At 45.8% G+C, this 22383-nt stretch overlaps 1 protein-coding gene across 1 annotated transcript in view; it reads right to left on the bottom strand.

The window, feature by feature from the left end:
• Positions 1–22383, bottom strand: part of iglon5 (IgLON family member 5) — an 81535-nt gene that overhangs the window by 10291 nt on the left and 48861 nt on the right. Inside the window, exons 2-3 of the mRNA XM_068759114.1 lie at positions 6236–6314; positions 3056–3288 (exon numbers count right to left, since the gene is read on the bottom strand). Coding sequence (XP_068615215.1) covers positions 3056–3288; positions 6236–6314 — 312 coding nt within the window. The remainder of the gene's footprint in view (positions 1–3055; positions 3289–6235; positions 6315–22383) is intronic.

Raw genomic sequence — 22383 nt, 5'->3', positions numbered from 1 at the left:
AATCTGATTTGATCTTAAAAGAAACACATTTGTACAAGAGGCAGTAAGGCTACCCCCCCCCCCCCCATTTCTACTTTTGAAGTGAAGGACCACCTTTGAATTGTGTTTTTTGCCCCAAAGTCACGAAGAGCTACGTGTGTCGTTGTTTTAATAACAAGATGGTGCTTGAATTTAAATGGGCCATTATCATTGTTTTTAATGAGCTTGGCCCTGAAATGGCTTCTTTTTTTGGTGGGGGGGGTAAGACATGTAATGAGAATTCTATTTTTCCTCTATCTTGCTTGAGTTGAATACTTGCAGCGATAAAGCACAGATTGGAGTGGCGGTGAAGCCGCTCCTGCTCGATACGCTGACTTGAGGGTGTAATTATTTTGTGCGATATCAAGCTAGGACTGTAATTGCAGGGAACTTGGAATTAGGTTTGTACGGTCATCTGCGCCAAGCTTCGGACCCTGCAGACAAGGCTTTGGCTGCAGTGCGACGTGCACGCTGTTAGTAAGTGGCGGACATCGTTTCTGCAATGCATCCTGTTAGACGCTTCGGTTTCACTCTGCCGGTGATGAATGGGCTCTCTCTTTTCTATATGGTAACAAATGTGCAGGAAAATGGACACATGCAGGGGTAAGAATTCTGAGATCCGTCCTGGAAGCAGTCCAGCGCCGATGGATCAAGTCACCTAAGATTAGTGAGACCCTCACTCACTTAGCTCCTGACTCGATGGCTGAGTCCAGGTCCAAACGCACACACACACACACCGGTACACGCAATCTACCTATTTTTTTTTAAATCAAGAACTACTAAGCTGTTGAATTCAAACAGAACATAAAATAATCAAAAGAAAACTTTAAAATAAAACCTAAAATGCGTCGCCCCGCGATGCGCTGGCGATGCAGTCGGGGTGTACCCCCCCCCCCCCCCCCCCCCCCCCCCGCCTCTCGCCCGTAGGCTCCAGCAACTCCCGTGACCCACAACGCGGAGAAGTGGAAGGGAATGGATGGAGCTAAAATTACAAACAATACACAGAACTACACTCTGAACTGACTAAACACGCGATTAGGCAGTTTAGCAGAAGCATTTATTAAAAGCTTCAACGATATTCTGAGTCATAATTGTACTTCCTATTTCCTTGGAACCGCCCATCTGGTTTCCTACCCAATGGAGTCCGGCCTATAACGTTTCTGTTTGTGAATAGATGGAGAAGACCCCAATCCGCTCTTTACATCATTTGTATTTTTGGGAGTCTTAATATTTCACTGTTTCCAGCGCATTCATTCTAGAGAACTTTGAACAACAAGAAAAGAAAGCGAACTTAATAACTCCGTTGATTCTTCAATGAGGACTGAAGACAGGGAAGGCATGAATATTTGAGCGATGGTAAACTTATTGTTCGTCCGACTGCTCAGAATCCATCTCGAAGGGAGGTCAATAATCAAAATGTAGTTCATTATTTCATGTAGTTCATTATTTTATGCATAACCCACGTCAAGGCCACAAACACTCCGGACGACAATGAATCTGGCTTTGAAAGCCAGATCTTTAAGCCTCTTGATCGGCCTCTATTTGACACTAACAATGTTGATCCAGATCCAATTTTATTTATTTATAACGTATTATCATTTTGTGACGCTAAGCACTGTAGCTTTATAATGAAATTCAGTTTAATCACTTATTTCCAGGTCTCCTATTATATTCTTTATAATTTTTGTATCTGAATATAAGAAGTGTTCCCAGTAATTATAAAAAAATACATTCATTATTTATCAATATTCAAACACCCAAAAATCTCATCACAAACACGATTTACAGAAGAGTAAATAACTCTATAAATCTCATAAATAAAATGTGCTTCATTACAAAAGAAAGAATAGATCTGTAGGCAGAATAAGAAGCTTATTGTTGCCATTATTTATCACCACCCTATTGAAAATCTCAATACATAAATATTTGTCAACTTCAGTGACATCTTAAACAAATTTTCTGGGACGGAAATTTGATAAATTGGATTTACACTTCTTGAATTAATTAACAAATTAGTTCACAAAATTCCAACATTTTCCTCTGGTCGTGAGAATATTTCTGAATTCCTGTTAATGCCTGTGCTTTTCCATGCATTAACTTCTCCTGTCTTCCAGATCCTCCTCCTCAGCTCATTCCGGTCACTTGTGCTCCCAGGCTCACCTGCAGCTAATCTGTCATCAGCCCTGACTCCCGGTTTACCTGCCCTGCCTGTTTTTTGATGTTGCCTGTCTGCCTGCCTGTCTTGGTTATACCCGGTTTTTGACCCATACCTGATTTCTGGAACTCCCCCTTTGCAACAATGATGTTGATGTATGCAAGAATGTAATAGATATTCATGATGTGAAGTTCCTCAGGGGTCTATTCCTGGACCACTATTATTCCCTCTTTATGTGAATGATTTATCATTAACCTAATAATATTTGAAGATTTGCTTTCACAAAAATCTAAACTCACTGATTAAAAATGCTCATTTATTTTGCTAGAAATGTAACCCGACCAGAGTCGCACAACTCATCTGTGTTTTTATTGAGCAAACTCCGGTGTCCGACTATTTACGTCATCAATATGTTTGAAGTCTTTCTTTTCATTTATAAAATGCATTCAAGTGAAGGGAATAATCCTTTAGATATACGCTCATTCATTTTTAAAATTGATAGTGTTGTTGCTGATACACATCTTATGAGTTACCACTTTCATGTACCTGTAGTTATATTCTGTGTACATTTGTGTCTCTTGACGTGTTATTATAGCGGAGTGTTTAAATGAGCCCATCGGGGTTGTTCTGTCTTTCCATGCAATGCACATTATTTGTCGTCCTTGTTGTTTGTTGTGTTTATTTTCAAATTGTGCAAAAAATAAAACAACAACAACAACCACAAACTGAAGTCTGCGCCGAACGCTGCGTCCATTATTCAGCCACATTGGCAAATCTGCAGAATCCGGATGCTTTGAAGAGACGAGCCGGGACACATCCTGGATACAGTAATAAATATTCGCACACAGCAGATTCCCATTCCGTCTCCGCTCCGCTGCTTACCTTGGACAATGAGGTAGACGTGAAATATGCGGGGGACATTATTGGCCTGGAAGGTGCAAAAGTAGGGCCCCTCGTCGGTGACTTGCACCTTTTCGATGCGGATGGAGAAGTCCCTGTTGTTAGTGTTATCCAACGTCACACGTTTGTCCAGCGACCACTTATCCGTCCCCGTGAAAAGGATGTTGGAGCGGTTCAGCCACGCCTTGTGGGTCACCTCCTCGTCGATCCGACACCTGGGAGAGATCAAGACCGGCTTGGAGGTATGTTTTTTTTAGGGCTGCCACTATATACTATTGAGGCGTTTTTACATACAAATATCCACACGAGTGCAATTAATGGAAATAAAGATTACATGTGACTGACGAGCATCCATAAGGCTACAAAGAGAGGATTGATGCAAACGTGTGATGGGACACCATTCTCAAATACATACTGTTAATTTAATGACATGTTTAACATCTGGCAAGCCACAATTCCCCATAGGCGTTCAATTAAATGGAAATACATTGACTGTAACGGCCACAGCTTATGATCAAAGCAATCAGGTACCCCACATATTTTATACTACATGGAAGCATGTGCATTGATTTAATCTCTGCACACCACTAATGAGTGTGCACCATTCCCATTGAAGGTGGCCTACTGTCACCTTCAATGGGTGACAGTAGGCCACCTTCTGTCCGAAATAATTTTCTTGGTCAAAATATCAGATCGTTTAAACATTACAGCATATTTCTCACCTTGGGTTGTTAACCTGCTGGTTTGTGTTTCTGTTGCTTTAAAATGTGGTGCAAAATGGACCAAATAAACAAAAAATAATCAAACAAAATAAATTCATTGGTTTGAGAAATGTCCATCCTTATTCTCCTATTTTTTTATTGTCTTCAAGATGCATACGATTCACGGCCAGTCATTTGCTTGATACTCTTGATTAATGTTAATAAGAACGGATAGAAGCAAGTTAAACTATATAAAAGTGAACATCCAGACTTGTTGCTTATCGAAGGGCTTCACAAACATGACGCCTCGATGTCAACGTGTGACTTCAAGTTCTTGTCTCAGCCACTAGGTGTCCTTCCCCAGCTTCAACCGGTGGCGAGGACATTTGTCTGTGGTCCTTATGTTTAATTGATACGACTTGGATTAATGTCAGTGTGGGCACGTGGTCGGTGTTCAGCTTGACGCTTGACTCGGGGGGGGGGGGATGCTTTTAGCATCTAAGAAAATAAAGGAAAAGTAGAGCAAAACAATCATTTTGATTAAGATTCACTTTGCGGCTGATGGGTTTAAACGAGGAGACAATAGAGCGGAAAAATCCCACCATAAAAATTCATTATCTGTGTACAAATGCTCTATTAATCTATTTTTAAAATTAATCACTTCTGTACTGGACTGCAGGCCCAGAGGAAATAAGTACGAAAAAAATAAAAAATAAACATCAAATGTGCCTCCTCTTAATGGACCGTATCAAAGCTGGCACAACATGCACGACGCAGCTATTTGTGCCACTTGGGCAAAAGTGATTTTACATGAAAATGGAGTTCAATTATAAAACTCTTTATTCTTTTGTTTGTGGGCTATCGAGTGCTGAATAAACTTAGACACACATCTGACTACACCATCTTCCACCATGCCTCTCCTGACTCAACTCAAACCTCCAAGCGCAGTTTGAAGCAGCAGTTTTTACCTTCGCCAAGGAGGCTGGCGTTTATCTGTCTGTCTGTCTGTCTGACATGGCTTAAAAAGCTACGGACGTGTCAGGATCCTAGTGTGTTTGTTTGCTTTTGTTTTTCTCCCCTTGGCGTGTGTTTGTCTGGAGCTGGGCGGAGCCGGAGTCACCGCTCACCTGCACACCTGCCAGCCGTCAGCAATCGAGCCACCTTCACTCCACTCTGAATATAACACCGGCCCAGTTCACAGCGCGTCGCCAGATTGTCTGCTTCCCTACTTGTTCCTGTTTTTTTTTTTTTTTGCCGTAACTCCACCTGACCCCAGCCTCGCTCACTTTCTGCCGACTCACCTGGATAACCTCTGGACACCTTTACATTTACATTTGGGTGATGATCCAGAAGAGATCCTGGATCAATAATAGCTATCTTATTACTAGCAGGTTCTGCTTTTGCTGGCCTTTACCAAGATGCTGTGGAATTAGCTGTGGACAAATGGATTTGTTGTCTTCTAAAGATACGGATCTACAGATCCAGAAGAATCCTCCATTGCTGAAAGTGTGCTTTTAGTGAATAACTTCTAAACTAACAATGATATCAAAGTGAATCCAATTGCTAAAGTTTGTTTTTGTGGTTAAAAAGATACAAAAATATATAGATAAAATAAATGTGGGAACATTATTTCTGGTGTGAATCACAATCTAGGGGGACTGAGGTGCTTGGCGGAGGTCTGCGCTCTCCAAGTCCTTTTCTCGTTTTCATTATTTTTTAGGACACGCGGTTTCCACCTGCATCGTCAATTTCCAATTTTCGGTGAGATTTGCTGGGGCTCAGATACCCCCCCCCCAAAAAAAAAGCTATCAGTCCTCTAGCGTCGATGTGGGTTTGATTCCTCCCTTAGCCGTTAGGCGCATGTCATTCCCCGACTCCCTCTCCTGCATTTCTTGTCACCTCTATGGCTGGCTCTATCAAATAAAGGCAAAAAATGATGCCCCCCCCCCCCCCCCCCGCAAAAAAAATACAAAATAATAAGGCAAACTGAGACTTGTTGATGTTGACAGAACTGTGTTTGGCTGTGGAGTATCATGTTTTTCTATCGAGGGAAACAAGACTAATGCAAGCTGAGAGAAATGTTGACTTGAATATTTGTATTTTTATCACATCTACTCGGCAGGAAAAAAATGAAGTTGGCTCGGTTCCTGCTGCGACTGGGGATGTGCAGAGGTACGTTATTTGGATGCAGATGATGTCCGCCCACTGGCCGGTGCAACCTCATTGTTAGGTCTAAAAGGAAATGATTGCAGACAGTCCGGATGACTCGCGCGACATCTGACAGTATTATCATTCGACATGCGGGGAGACAGACGGAGCTGGTAAATATGGCTCGATGTGGGATGCATAATTGAAGTGATATGACAGAGAATTGGCAATTAAAGCCGCATGGCTGGTGGGGAGGGAACAAACGTGTTTTTCATGCGATTAAGTAGGTGCAAGGTGTAGGATGGAGCAATACCTCAAAACGACGCTTTCTCCTTCCAGCACTGTAATGTTGTCCGGCTGCTGTCCGAATTCTGCTCCCTGCACACCGAACCCTGCCAAGGAAAGATGCAAGAGGAGACCAGTGAGGGTCCAATAACGGCACCAGAAGCGCTGCCGGTGTTCATCAATCTCAGGTCAGTTGCCTGAGTATCGATTAGCTCTCCAAAACAAGCTGGGCGAAGACGCACGCTGCCTGCTCCTTAGTCATTTCTGACAGGAAAGTAATATACATATACTAAACCAAAGAGCGACAACGTCTGCACTGACCCCCCCCCCCTGCACTTGAATAATGATTTGATTTCACCCTGCATTCTGGTGGTGTGCACAATCAGCGAACAGCACTGATAATGAGCCCAGGGAAGAGGATTCACGCGGAGCTGGCGGAGCGTGAAATGAAGGGACAGCAACAGCGACAGAAGGGATGCTCAACCTGCCTTCCAATACACGCTGTCTCACATACATAGACGCAGACAAGCGCGTGCACACACACACACACAGAGCACAGGCCACATGCATAGCAAAGCGTGAGCCCGCACCAGAACAGACGCGCATCCTGATAGAGGTTGGCTGAAGAGGAAATATGACCTCTGCATCGGCGAGGCGTATTCGAGACACAGGTGAGCGAGAAGTCATTTTGCAAACTGGCTTGGCCTGCTAGAAGAGAACGGATGACCTCCAACATCAGTGATGTTGGAGTCGGAGCACCACTGAGACACCTGGCTCTGCCCAGATCTCTGCCAAATCACAGCATGACGCCAAACACCTCAGCTTGTCTCCTCTCTCTACCGCCCCCCCTGCCTACAAGATGACCTCAATATCTCAATAGGCATTTACTGTTGTCTCGCCTTGAGGTTTAATAAACGGTGACTTTATGAAACCAATCTGCTTGCAGCGAGGGGCTAAGAAGCATCTCAAGGTTTCTTAAATAGCCGCACAAAGTCAAAGACGTGTTAAGCAAGCCGAGTCGGAATCCGGCGAGAGATTAGGCCCGAAATACAAGGCGATGCAGACCTGAACGGACAGGGAGCGTGCCGGAGGGAGCTGCGAGGTTTAAATGAAAGACGAGTCTTTGAGAAATCACGGTTTTGATAACTAAAATAATGAGATAGGGTTTAGAATTGTAATGAACGCCACAGAATGCTAATCAAAAGAATTTCCAACTCCAGAGCAGAGAGAAGTGCCAGCTCCTCGAAATCGTAATTTATCATCTCTTTAAATAAAGACTAATTATGCCTGCTCTCTTTATCCAAATGTATGCAAACGCGAGCGCACGCTTAGGCATCTCTGTGCGGACGCGCCAGAGTAAATACCAGTTGGTTCCAATGTTTATGGATTTATATATTCATGTGTATTATTACTGCATTGGCTGCTGGCGGTTGTGTGTGTAATACGCAGCCACGTCGTCGCTGCCTGTTGCTCACGGGTATGAACGTGCACATTTGTTTTCGTGCCGATGGAGAACATGAAGTGTGAGACGAAACGAATGATGCCGCAGAAGAAAACTGGCCACGAGAATCTCCCACTCAAAGCTGTAATCGCATTAATGCTTGCTGCCGCCGCCGTGCTATCTAGGCCGGCCGAGGATTCCAGAACTGGCTCCATTTCTTAATTTCTCCCAGAAAGCCTTGCGGGGGGGGGGGGGGGGGGGCTGCAGCGCATTGCCCATCACATGCAATGATCAAAAACTCTCACGAGTTTTCGGTCATATGCCTCTTTTTTTTTTTAGCATCGCTGTGCTCAAACATCCTGTCTCAGAATCAGACAGTCCTCAGTTCAAGCCCTCAGCTGTTCCCTTTCAAGTGTCCTGTACTCCAACCACCAGACTTTATTTAGGCTAATTCAATTCAGTTCCAAGGCTGGCAGCTTGGAGACGTGTGCGAGACGCGCTACCGTGAACACACACACCGCTCCACATCACCCATTACGAACGCACACTTAAGAGAAAGGATGCTCCCCATCGCATCACGTAACGACAGAGACACACACACACACACACACAAAAAAAACTGTGAGCAAATGATGAATTCATACGCTGAATGTTCCAAACAGCATGGAAAAAAAACCCAACAGGGATCTATTCCCATTTCCCTGCTCAATTCCCATTTTCACAGCTCGGTCGGCACCTTGCATTCTAAAACCTGTATCACTCTGCCTCCACTCCCAGGCGCTGCACAACACGATAACCGGGTCAACACGTTCAGCCCACACCTCTTCTCACACACTGAGTCACAGGCTCAATGGCGAACGCAAAACACACATACCCGAGAGCCAAGCCGGCGGCAGAGATGAATGTCTGTCTGAGTTCTGGGATGTGCAAACACAATAAAGATTCACTTTGCTTTCAAAAGTGACTTCATCGACACAAATGGAATATTCACACGGACACGCACACGCGTCTGAAAATGCATAGCCTCGCCGTCCACCTTCCCTGATATATGCAAACGCCCACTGCTGTTCTCACAGCGAATGTGCTGCTTTGACCTATTGCTGCACGTTAAGGCAATCGTTACACGGATGGAGTTTGTGTTGCACAAAACAACAAACGGGATCTCTAATTGTGTTCCGTCGCTGCACGGAGACAAGAGGCTCCCTTTTATTAACCTGTGAGAATGTATAAGCAGAGGGTCCTGCTTTGTTTTGGCAATGATATTATTATCTAGAAACCTAATCAGGAGCGTCAACTGGCTGCATGCCTGGAACTGATTTGATTTATGGCTATAGGTGTGTCGTTATATCTGCAGCGTAATTTCATTTCAATCAGAAGAGATTAATCAAAAGAACAATACGAATGACAGATTTAATGCAAGATTAAAGCTGTGCTGAAGAGACGGTCATCCAATGAATTGAATGCTTCCAGCATGAAGAAAAATTCCAGCTGGAGGGTAGACATCAGTGGTGGTGGTGGGGAATAGAGTGTACAAACATCATAACTGAATGACAGCCAAAGGCAAAGGCAACGTGCTTCCGGGCCGAACTTTGGCGAGCTCCATTTCAACGTTTCAAATATTAGCGAGATAATCTTACTTTGGAGGAATCCGCTAGCCTGACAGATTTATATCTAAAGCGCTGTGCTGCTAATCCAATCGGAATTGATCGCAGTTTGACGGCGTCGGCCTAAAGCGAGCAGCATTTCTTTTTTTTATGCGTACTGCCGTTGTGCAAAGGGAAAAAGCAAATGAAAAGAAATGCTGTAGGTAAATGGAATCTCATTAATGAGACAGCGGTGGGTGTAAAACGACAAAATGTCAACATCATCTGGCTGAGTGACAGAACGCGACCCCACCCTTTGATGTAATTCACATTATTTATCCTGTTCAGGCAATGAATTCAAAATGTTGCCATCCAAACACAACTCACACACACACACATGATCAAACAGAATAATAATGAGCCTCGAGTGCAACGAGCTGCGCGCGATTCCATGCCCCCCCCCCCAAAAAAGAACCCAGCGTCTTCAGCCATCAATTGCAATTTCTGGGTGACTTTTGCTTTTATTGATCTTCATCTCAGATTCGTTTTTGTATTGTATGTATCTGCTCCCTGCCAGTGGGGGGGGGGGCTCAGAATGTCGGTCGGAGCGCATGCAGCACCCACTGGGAGGGATTTAGGAGACACTCGAGAAGAGACAGGAAAGAATAAACCACCGGCTACTCTGCGGATGCTAAGTGCGGGAACACAAAAAAAAGAAACTCCTTATCTCTGAATACAAAATACACGCCGTGCAAGCATACTTTATGAAAAAAAATTAAATATAGATGTTTGTGAAAGGAATCCAAGTGTCAGTAAAACACAGCTGAACTGGTTTTGAATGGAGACGTGATAAATAACGACACGGAGGACTGCTGGTGAAACCACTGCAGGTACTCAACTCATTGTCTGCACCAGATTCAATCGGTTCTGGCCACTGGTATATCTTGCCCTTGATATGACCTGCAATTTTGGCACACAACTATGGATCCCCCCCCCACACACACACACCTCCAGCTCCAATGCATATAGCCAGTACACACACGTGTGTGTTGCCTAAATATCAAGCCTTTGTCTCTGCACGGAGTTTTGCCACTGGTCATTCTTAAGAGCGTAAAACTTTATGGAAATGCCCGAGGGACCGCAGAGGCAGGCAGAGAGCTGGTAAAGTGTTAGTTCATCTGTACAGTAGTCGAAACAAACCATGCAAAAACATCTGTCTGTAAAAGCAAGACACCTTTTATGTGATGCTGTCTCTACACTGTTTTGCACACCTTTTAGCAACTGCATGTAACTTTAGCCAGCGTAGTCCTTGCAAAGCTCTCTTTGTACCGTTCATCTATTTCACATTGTCCTTGACGATCAAATAAACAGAGAGAAGAGAGCTGCTGAAAGCGTGATTGGTGTCGAGATGGATGACAAAAAGAGACTATAATGAAACCCACCACAATAATCCCATTTAACGGAAGGAAATTGAAAGGAGGAAGAGAAAGGCGTGACACAACGTTGGGAGAGGTGAGTGTAAGTAGGCCGAGGTGATGTCCGGAAAAGAAAAGCCTTCAAGGATAAAGGGCCGTTATTGTGGCGCAGCTGTAGTAACGGATGAGGCTGCGAGGTGGATGGAGAACAGGACTCAGTCAGCGATGCTGACGCAAAGCAAGGCAAAGACACGCCCGCATAATTAACACCGGCACGCTGCAGCCAATGACATATTTACAGAGGCACTTCCCTCCGACACCTTGATGATGATGATGAAGGCAGCCCAGGGATCAGCAGATTCCAGGAGCCTCAGACAGGACACATGGGATTTGGGTTGGGTGGGGTGGGGGGGGCTCAAACATGAACTGCCCCCTTCCTCGTCTGATACCGTTTTACTCTGAATGCCTCAAATCTAACCTCAGGTCCACCCAATCTACCTGTCCTCCCCCCTCTTCCCCTCTTACACTCGCGGTTGAAGAGACTCTCCTCCTGACCCCCCCCCCCCCATGTCAGGGACAGAGCAATGGGAGGGCAGGTAGAGCGTGATGGGCGAGGAGTGAGAAAAAAAACCACACGGATGCCTCGACTAGACAGCGCAGCTAGACGGACACACAGGTTGTCTGTTGTTTGCAATTGCCGGTGAAGCAAAATGGAAGCCGGTGAGATTCCACTTGACAGGAAATGTCAGAAATGTCAGAGCAAATGTTTTGTCTGAAAATCTGTCTGATAATGTCATCCCCCCCTTCCTCCCTCTGAACAAAAAAAAACATGTTTCCTGCTGGGAAATGCAATGTAAACACTCAAACGAGTGTTTACCTGGCTGCTGCTTATCTCAATATTCGGCGTTGGGAGGATTTTGTATTTTTCTTTACTGCAGCTGCTCGTCATTAAATGTCTTACAGGCGTATTCACCGCTAACACAGCTTTATCTCAGGGGCATGCCAGGGCCGTAGGCAGGGCATCACCCCAGGATGTCTTGGCCCCTACCAAAGACGTGACATCTGCCCTCTTTTATTGTACACATGCTGCATCCACATGTTTTTTTTTTTGGCCTCGCTCTCTCCCTTCCCATTCAGCATCTCTTCCTCTCCCTCCCTCTCTCCTTCCCACTCGCTAATCCCTCTTCACACATCAATCACTGGAGCACTGCGGAGTGCATGCAGCCATACAGCGCTCAATGCAGCAGTTGTACAACTTCAATGGGCAGCCACAGACCTTTAGCCACTGATTCAAAGCCTGGGAGAAAAGCGGCGCATGCTAAAACCAGGGACAAACAAACCCCACTTTGCTTTATTTTACACCCCCCCCCCCTGCCCCATTTTCCTTGGACTGATGCCTAAACCCCTTAGCACTGTTGAAATCGATACAGTAGTTAAACTGTTACTCCCCTTCCCAGCGAGTACACACACGTGCACCCAGCTTACACAAGGCCCCGTAGACCTCTTTAAAAGCACCCTGTGCGCTGGTAGTTCTGAAGATTTGCAGGCCAGAGCTGCCACTGCTTTTAAAGAGAAGCTTTAAATAGTAAAAACCCGGAGTGGCATCTCGCATCGTCTGGCAGTAACATATTTTATGAACAACTAAAAGGAACAGAATACTGATAGGTAGCCTAGCGGCAGAGCGGTAACTTTGATGGCGTGCAACAAATTTGAGTTGTGAATTAGACATTGTGGCGTTATACTCTTGTGAAAGCTCACTTTAAAGTTATAACCTATTTTCCTAAAACATTTGGGCTGTGGTGTAAAAGCTTAGATTAAAAAAAAAACAGCAGTGAAGTCTTTGCACAACAACAAATAGGGTGACTCCATTGTCGCTTGTGGACGTTTGGGTCTTTTTAGGACGCTGCTTCGCCCAATCATGACGTTGTTTCCATTTATTCTGATCACCAATCGGGTGTTTATTGATCATCACATAACACTTTCCAAAAAGGCCTGGTCTCGACGGATACACTTTATTCCCAACAATCCTCAAAGACGACAGTGACAATGGGAAAACTGCCTTTTAACACGCAGAAACCTCGGTCAGAGGACCGCCCAAGGCTCGAGCTGGGTGGTCCTCTGCTTTAGAAATTGGTTCTGTTATTTCCAGTAATCAATCCAGTAAATGATGGTGTGCTTTTGCAAGCTGTTTCTGACCTTATACATCTATGATTGCTTTGGGTTGAGTTCTCGGCACCCAAAAACAATAACTGCAATTGTTTCCTAACTGTCACTGAAGTTAATTTGAGATTTAAGACTCCGCATCTCCTTTGCATCCCAATTATCATTTCTATGACTGCCAAGTGGTTCTAATCAATTATTGAAATGTATAAACCATGATTTGGAATTACTGCCCAACCTTAAGCATTTATGGCAAAAAGAAAATTAAGCGCAAACCGAAAAGCTCTGGCATTCAATATCTCTGCGGTTAATGGGCGCTCTGGCAGACACCAAAAGACCAAACAAATATTTCCAGCTATGTGGTTAAGTTCACGCTATAGCTAACACTCGCATCTGTAAGACGCTACAATAAAAAACAGCAATTACCAGGCGACCGTGGCAGGAGAGAAAGGAGCGTAATATCGTGGGGGGCGTTATTTTTGATCGGCTGTAAAGTGGAATCAGTTGAGTATCTGGTTGTATGTGTGTGTGTGAGATGGATGACGTGCAACACAGGCAGCCAGCGGTCATCTATGACAGGCTTGAAAAAAGTTGGACAAATGAGAAAAACATCTTAATGAGCACTCGAGAATCTGCCGCCGCCGCTAATCTGGACGTCGGCTTACTCTGAAAGGGTTGCGGTTTCCACTAAAAGCACAAGAAGATGTGACGGCAAGTCATTCAGTGGATTCTGAAGTGAATCTCAAGTCAATATGCCGCTAAAGAAAATATCTCATTTGGCTTTTTGTTTCCTTTATTTCTCCTTTTGGAAGCATGCATAAGCCTTTAAGGCTCTACTACTGCCTTGGATTATTAATTGCCTTCCTACGACGCCGTTCATTTCATTCTGATAATGACATTTATGTGGAAGTGTGCAAAAATACATAACAGGCGTGCACACTCAAAGAGAGTAATAAGAACCGCTAATTGTGATGACTGAATGGGGCGCTATTAGCTGATGTCTGAATTTGCCATAGTGACGAGTAATCGATTCATTCTTTGTACACGCAAAACACCGGGGAACTGCAGCAGAACCTCGTTTCTCGAACATAGTTCGTGGCGTTATACTGTTCGAAAACCAAAAATATATTTCCCATAAGAACTAACTGAAAACTATATTAATCCGGCAAGAAATGGACGCCATTTTCCTATTTGCCGATACTTTCCATGACTCAAAGAGTCATGGAAGAGATCATTTCTAAGAGCACACAGCTACGTGCGCCTACTGTGCCAGTATGAGGGCCGAAGTGTCGGCCTGCTTGTCCGTGGGTCTGGCACCACAGGGGGTGACAGGAAAATGAAAGCAGGCAATCCAGGCGGGGGGGGGGGGGGGCGAAGGATGGCAGTCGGGGAAGGGAAAGAATCAGGATGTGGGAGGAAGAGGAAGGTGAGGGCCAGAGCCCAGGAGTAAAGGGCTGTCAGGATAATTCATGGCAGCAGGACTTGCTGCGGAGAACAAAACAGGACTTCCTGCGGGAACAGAAATCAGCTAACACCTGCTAAGGAGGGCGCTCCTGTGGGACAGAAGGGGAGGAGGAATGGTGCAGTGCACACACAGATCCGGTGCGAGTGAAAACGTGCATGTTTGCAAAGCTTGTGCAAATCGGTTCATTCTGTGCACGGTCGTGCAACAGCGTGTGCGTTTAAGGGTGCTTTGTGCACATGTTTGCACTCTCCCGTCTGTTTGTGTGCTGTTGCATTCCGCCCCGGCTGTGCCTGGAGCCGCTCCGCCTTACAGCTGTGGATGGGCTTCATTTGCATTGGGAATCTCAGCAGCTCCTGCCATTGTTGCTCCTCTGCAGTGAGTCAGAGCGGCAAGCTTCCCCCATCCCGAAGCCGCCGTGCCGGTCGGGTCCGGCCGCAGCTGTGCGGGGGAGAGCTGGTGGCAGACATCCAACCCGCCACCGCATGCTCAGATTTCAGTCTGCGGAGTCAGAAGAGGTGTCGTTGATGTCATTTTCTTTTTTGAGCGACCTTGTACTTTAGGTTAGAGTGTACACCCCCCCCCCCCCCCTTCTGTAAAACTTGGCACTCCTTTCTGTTTTATCTTAGCATCCCTGTCTCGCACCAGATGGATGCCGGATGAAACATCGGATAGCTTTTGGCACCAGCTGCATATTGTTGCTGCTCAATTGCAGTAAAAGCACAAACTCATTCCTTCAACAGTCCTTCCATTGTTTTTCCTCCCTATGAGCCCTATGAGAAATTTGAACACATCTCTCTACCTCTTCTTTATTTGGGGGGGGGGGGGGGGGGGAGGACTGGCGCATTAGAAAAGTGGAATCGATAAAAATCCCATTTAATCTTTGCAGCTGAGCGGCACTGAAAGGAGTCTCATGTATGACACGCAGAGTAAAAAAAACCTGGCTGCTGATTCGTTTTAGTGATGAAGCTGTTTTCTTTTTTCTTTTTTTTTGCCAGAGCCAAAGGCTATCAAGGAATATGAGGAAATCAGAGGCATAACTAAAGCTGTGACAGAAGTAATGTGTCATTAAATAGCACGCCACTAGCTGCATTTTCCTTTCATTTGTCCTGACACATCAGTTTCTGGGGTTCCCCTGCTGTGCTTTCTTGCAGGAACGGCTGCAGATTTGCAGTCGTGAAGGTTATTAATCTTTCATTTCACTGTTGCAAACATAAACAAATGCCTAAATCATATTAGGGAGCCGTTTAAATGGGATTAATGCTCCTCCAGAGGAAGGTCTATGGGCCTTTCTCACATGGGAAGGAGCTGCAAAAAGAAGCTTGCAGGCATTCCTGGATAGCCCGCACTAAAAGATAATAGCGAGTATTACACGAACTCATTCTGCCTCGCTGTCATAAAAGTTATTGAGGATGATTTATGCTTGACGCATCGCACGCTTTATTTACAGCATGGAAAAACACTACTGGACAATCACGGCGTAAAATGACAATATTAAAAACGACAGGCGTCGTCGCCAGGATGTATTGTTAATGTCAGCGCTGCAGGAACACGAGCGTGTGTGTGACAATGAATCCTGAAAGCAAGTGTATTCCATGCAGAAAGTGTTTCATTTTCAGAGGAAAATATTCCTAACAGAAACTTTGAAGTGGATCTAAAAGAATCCCCCCCCCCCCCACGCCTCAGGAAGCCTTTTATGCCGCCTTGGTTTCGTGTAAAACACTGCAGCTTATTGCACTTAATTCATTATAGCCACTCAGCAGGTGAGAGACGAGCGCGTCAAAGCGAGATCAATTCAAACACGTCATTTCAAACCCTTTTTAAAGGCTGTCTCATCATCTATACTCGTTCTGAGCGTATAGCTTCATCCGCAAAATGACCCGACAAAACATTAGCCAGATGTTTGTTCCTCACATCTGCACAGCTGTCGGGACGACAGCATGCCTAAATGTATAGACATCGAAAAGCATTCCTTCTGGCCTTAAAAGCGGTTTGCAGTTTTTGTTCAAATGTGTTACCTTCATAAATCCTCTTCATGTGTCCCTCGTGTTTGTGCTTTTGTTAGTCGTCCAACATCCGACGGTTGTCCCTCAACATCTCCGTGGTTTTAAACGCCTGCAAACGTTAAAATACTTCAAGGCATATAGCGAGGAAACGTCTTGCTTTCCCGCTCATGTCACACATCACACATCATCTCCATTTGCCTGGTGACCGAGCGAGTCAAAAATACACGCTGTGACAAAACTGTCACAGTTTACATTCTTTACGCCCTGAACTTGACAGTTTGGCAGAATTTAAATTCATTTTGATGTTTTCCTGACTGCTTTCTTTTAGCTCTGTATCCGGTTGCAAATGTGCCCATTTCTGTCCTTTTGAAAATTCCTTTCAACTTCTGTCCTGCAAAGCTCCCTCCTCCCTTATCTTCTCACCTCCTCGCTCGTCTCCTCTTGCCTGCCCCGCCAACAGCTGATCTTCCCCCTGCACCTCCTAATTCGGCAGCTTATCGGAGCATACATGTTCCACAAAGCTGTGTGATCCCTGTCACCTCCCGGCCCTCGTGGGAATCATGAGTCAGTGCGGCAGATAGACGCCGGTGTAAGCGATGTTGGAGGGGGGGAGGTGAAGGAAGATGGGAGGTTGAGAAGGTGAAGGAAAGTGGGATGAGGAGGGGGGAGGAAAAGCACGATATGCTGCAGAAATGAGGGAAGAGATAATAGAGAGGTCACCAAAATGGCAAAGCCTCTTAGCAGGGAGGAAAAGAGATGCTAAATGACCGAGGAGCTTTTCAGGATCCGGATCCCCGGCTGCTGCTGATCCCGTCCCGTCACCCATCGGCATCTAACAAGAGCAGAAATGACATGCAGCGATTAAACAACAAACCGATCAGAGGAAAGAGAAGACGGGGGATGGAGGGAGGGACGCAGCTTCCCAGATGAAGACGGCGACAGATAGAAGGCCGTTGCACATTTAGTCCAGATGTGTCACAAAATTCCTGCTCTTATGTCAGACTCTGACGGGCACAAATAACCCCCACCCCCCCACTGGTCCGCCCTCTCCTCCTCTTCCACATCATCTTCACTCTTCTCTGTGCTGCTATACTTCTGCTCTGCCTCATTTCTCCATTCGCTCCACTCCATTCCTCCCGTTTTTTTCCTCTCCCGCTCTGCGTCGTCTCTCGCTTCTTTCATTTTCTTCCTCTCTCTTGACTCAATTTTCTCGCTCGCAGTCCGTCTCCTTCCTCCGACTCGTTTGAGAAAGACGCTCCATTAAAACACTTCGAATGCCAGCGTCTGCTGCCCCGTCCACTCCTGCCCCCGCCGTGCACCTCTACCCACTCCCACTCTCTCTCTCTGCTTGTGCGTCACACACTCTCCAGGTGGGATTTTTCGCTCCTCATCTCCCTCGCTTCTTTCCACTAATGAATTTTGGGCACTTTGCACACACACACAGATGGTGCGGCAGACAGCTGCTGGCGGCAGGGCCCCGACTTAACAAAGAGCAAAAAGAAGAGCGAGAACCGATCCACTCCCAGCCATAGCTTCTTTTTAAAAAGGAGTGTAAAAACGGAATCAGCCCCCGAAACTCCACTTCCTCCCTTGTTGTAGGGAGATAACGAGACAGAATTCTCCCAGACATCCATTGTGCATATTCGTCACTTTCTGATTGAATGAGTCTTTTTTGCTCTATTCGCTGCTTCTTTCACCACCCATCGCTTTGTGTCCTTCTTGTCAGTTCATCCTCCAAAGCTTTGTTTAATTGAAACCCGGCATTCAGGCAAAGAAAACAATTCTGAAGTTGTTGTTGTTGTTTTTTTAGTCAGCAGTCACCTCGCATGATTCAACGGTTAACTGACTGCCATTTAAAGAATGGATGAAGCCACCGTGAATATTAGTGAGAACGTGATGGAGAACGGAAATGTTTGGGGAAAATGAAGTCCAACCTGTTGAGGTGCAAATGAAAATCTCTTTCAAATTGATTTGCATTTTTGTCTGGCAATAAAAAAAAAAATGGTTTGACTCCTTTCTGTGAGGAGCTTGCGTGTTCTCCCCGTGTCTGCGTGGGTCAGCTATTTGCCTTCAAAATTCTAATTAGCGAAGTGCCAAAGGGTCGACGTTCATTTTCTGAAGTGGACGGCTCCTTCCCTGCGGCGTCTCCTGTGCAGCTTCCAGTCTGATGACCGTCGCCCATCTCTAGCATCACATCGTAAATAGATAGAATCGTGTAAACTTACGTGGACGTGCCTATCCGGGCAGCACATCCCGAGGTGACACTAAATGATTTATGAATATTGTGTGTGTGTACTTTAGGGGGGAGTTAACTCACTGAAACAGTACTACTCTGCAGTATTCGGTGGTCACCTCTGCAGCGAGGCTCCTATGTATAGCGCCGATGGGTGCATAGGTTAATTGCCCTAACTCTCGGGCATCCCAGCTGCGGTGCCCTCCTGAGTTCCACATTTTAAGTCCAAGAAATCCTCCCCCTCTAATCCCCCCCCCCCCCCCCCTTTTTTTTTTCTCTTGTGGATCTCCTGTCTGCAAAGAAACTCCTCATCAACATCATCATCATCACCATAAACTCCCTTGACAATGCCGTCAGTGCTGCGTGGCGAAAGCGGTTCGCCCACGCAGAGGTCACAAGTTCAAGTCCTCGCTACCCTCAAGCTTTTGGGGGGGGGGGGGGAATGGGCAACATCACCTTGCTGTGCTTCTTGGCATGTTAGACAAAGTACTTGTGATAAAACGGGAAGCAAAAAGTGCTGAACTCAGCGGTTTTCTGGATGTTCAGGGGAAACGACGCAGGAGTATTGATGTCGGCTTGTTCTCCCTAGTGTCCCGGGATTTTTCATGTGGCTGCTGGAGTCTGTTCAGAATTACAGTGCATGCTGAAATATGTAAAAAAAAAAATATATATATATATTATGTAATGTATTTTTAGAAGTCATTCCAAAGAGATGAGGAAGATATAAAAGACATAAGAGGATAAAAGAAGGGGAAAGAAAAAGAAAACTGAGACAAAAAAACAAGAGGAGAAAGTCAAAATCCAACAAACACACCCACGATTTGCCTCGGGATAAAAAGTAAATTAAAACACAATAATTAGAATCAAAACAATTCATCAAATGAAAGCACATAAAGTTGTGCCTGTACTTGTACATGAACCTGTGTACTGTGTTATAATTAGAAGCCGGAGCACGTTGTTTGAAGATGATTAAAAAGAGATGTTCTTGATAATTATTACTGTGAAAAGCAGCACGAGAAGCCACCTGAGGAGTATTATATATATATATATATATCTGGCTCCTGTTACAAGGAGCAGAGACATCGTGAAAAACGATCTCCGCTGCGTCAGGATATCTACCAACCTTAAATTGAACACTGGTTCATCTAATCATAGATTACACAATCCGTAATCCACCTTCAGCTCTTCAGCATCACACTCCTCCCTTGCGTACAGTCTCATCCCTCTGTTCTTCGTCTCCCAGAGGAATAAACAAAAAGTTGGAGTCAAATTCATCTTCCCCTCCTCTGTTCCTCCTTCTGTTGTGTTCTCATTTACCAAGCGAGGCGGCGGTGAAGGGGGGGGGGGCATCTTTGCATCATTTGTCGGCACGGCTGTTAATCTGCAAAAAAATGTGATTTATGCCTGCAACTGCAGATCTATGATAGACTTCCCTCCCCTCTGCTTGCTGTCTCGTTCGTTCCATCCTTTCTCCTCTACCTCTAAATATACTCCCACTTCACACCCCCCCTCCCCCCATGCTATCAAAATGCATTTTCCAGAACCTTTTCATCATTCTCTCACGTTATGCGTCGACTGAAGCATCCTAATTCTTTTCTTACCCTCTCATCCCCCCTCTTTCTCCCACACAGAGGCGCTTTTAGCCTTCCTCTGAAACCTTTACATCTCTGTTCCGGCTTTTCATCCACCTGTTCAGTTTTCCCGATTGAGTCTTTTTAAGTTGTAAGCCGTCTCTGGCATGTGAGGCGGCTTTATGGATCCCATTCCCAACAAACACCAACTGAACAATGCTGTGTCAATGCCTCGCCACCTGTCCCACCGTAGGCAGCATCACACGCGCACACACACACACACACACACACTTTTACTTGACAACGTAATCCTGCCATGCTGCTGTCTGTGATTTATGAGACCCAGTTAAAAGAGTGTGAGGATGCGCTCTTCCCTTCACCTCTCTCTCTCTTTCATTATATCACCATTGTGTGGGGGTGTGTGTGTGTGTGTGTGTGTGTGTTTTGTGGGTCGAAACAAGTCGCTTCAGTCCCCCTGTGATTTCTAACCACAAGCTCATGCACCAAAGCTCTGCAGTGCTCATCACTCATTGGCCTGGAGCTACAGAATATGTGCATGCATAAACACAAACGCAAACGCAATGCGTTAAAAGATAAACCACGCCCCTTTGGCCCCGCGGTCCGGAAGGCCCCGGATTCAGTCGAACTGTCCCTCCACCATGCAGATGAAAGGGTGTGGGTTCTGGCCCTTTATTTTTTGATCTGGATCATTTTTCTTTTTTCTCTTTTGCTGCAATCGCTCCTTCACCTCCAGCCGTCCGGTATCTGAATATGGTGCATTCATCCAACTATAATGTAATATATTTCTCACGGTCCGTCTGATCTACTTCATCAACCTCCCAAATTTTGCATGCGAGTCGCTTGGAAACTGAGGAAGTGCAGGTTTGAACTTGGCGTCATTTGTAATTTAGTTAACTGCCCAGAGGAGCGCAGGACTCGAAGGTGTTTCTATGAAACAACCTTTACATAGAAACACTCCATATGCAGCTTTCACCAGCAAAAGAATATATCCACATGGACACCTCGACGGAAAAACGGAGAACTTGGATAAACCTTCCATCCGTTATGGAGGGTTCATCTAACAGGACAGAATGAGGGCTCAGCTGCTAATGTCGACGTTGGGGTATCCCAGAATGTTGATGTGACCCAGATTTAATGTAATATCCGGCTGCACGGATGGATCCGGATGCAGTATTTTGCAGCCGCAGTCAATCCTTCCGTACAGATGCATTCAGCGCGGGCACGTTCGGTGCCTCTTCACCCTGTACACATATAAATTCATAATAATGTCTCAAGGCAGCCAACCAGAGCAATGCAAACACATTCTGAGGACTCCAAGCAGCAGGTGCCACAGTCATGTGTGTGTTTGTGTGTGTGTGTGTGGCGTATGTGAGGAGGGCCGGGGTCTTTGCCAGCTCTCCTATCCTGTAGAAGCCATTAGTCACAAAGCCGTGACATCCCGCCTCCGAGGCGCTGCGTGTGTCATGAAGGAGCGGCATCACGGCGGCGGGGGGGGGCGAGAGACTGGATGATGCATGCAAACACATGCTACCTCCGAGTGGGAGTCAGGATGGCACGAGTCAGCCAGATGGGAATCATCTATTCAATTAGTTCATTCAACTCCTGGTCCCAAAGGGCTCGGCGGACTCAAGAGGGGGCTAATTGAGAGGACGGGATCCTCACAGGAGGAGGCACGGTGGCGTAGTGGTTAGTGCTGTCAGCTCACAGCAATAAGGAGGGTTCGAATCCTATCAGTGCGGCGTTTGCACGTTCTCCAAGTGTCTGCGTGGGTTTTCCGGCTTCCTCCCGCCTCCAAAAACATAACGGCCTCTCGCCCGCAGCAAGCTGCATCCTGACCCTCGTCCCAGCATGTTATAGAGGCCAAGTGGGACAGTGTGAAGACCAGGTCCAAGACTCCAGAGTGAGGATGGGTCAGAGCAAAATGAGTGGATGAGATAAGTGGATTAAAGTCGGCCTCTGCTATCATGGATTTCACTTTGAACCTGAGGTGGATACAGCAAAGATTAGATGACTGAACAGCTGGTGTGGCAATAGAGTCCCATTTGGATTGAGAATTACTGTCTTCAACATTATGGGGGGGGGGGGGGGGGGGGAAATCACCCCTTCTGTGGACATTAATTGGGCTCATCCAAAGACGTAATAAAAAATAGCTGAGAAATAATAAGTGTCCCAGGGAGCACTGAGCGGCCGCCGTTGTAAAATGCTCCCCGCCCAGAGAGGAAGTTGTTCCTTTTGAGGGCAATGACAGGGAAGGGAAAAAGTTAAATGGCTTTTAATTAAATTT

This window comes from Brachionichthys hirsutus, chromosome 3 (assembly GCF_040956055.1).
Source record: "Brachionichthys hirsutus isolate HB-005 chromosome 3, CSIRO-AGI_Bhir_v1, whole genome shotgun sequence".
Taxonomy (NCBI): Eukaryota; Metazoa; Chordata; class Actinopteri; order Lophiiformes; family Brachionichthyidae; genus Brachionichthys; species Brachionichthys hirsutus.
This window is presented reverse-complemented; position numbering and strand designations above follow the sequence as displayed.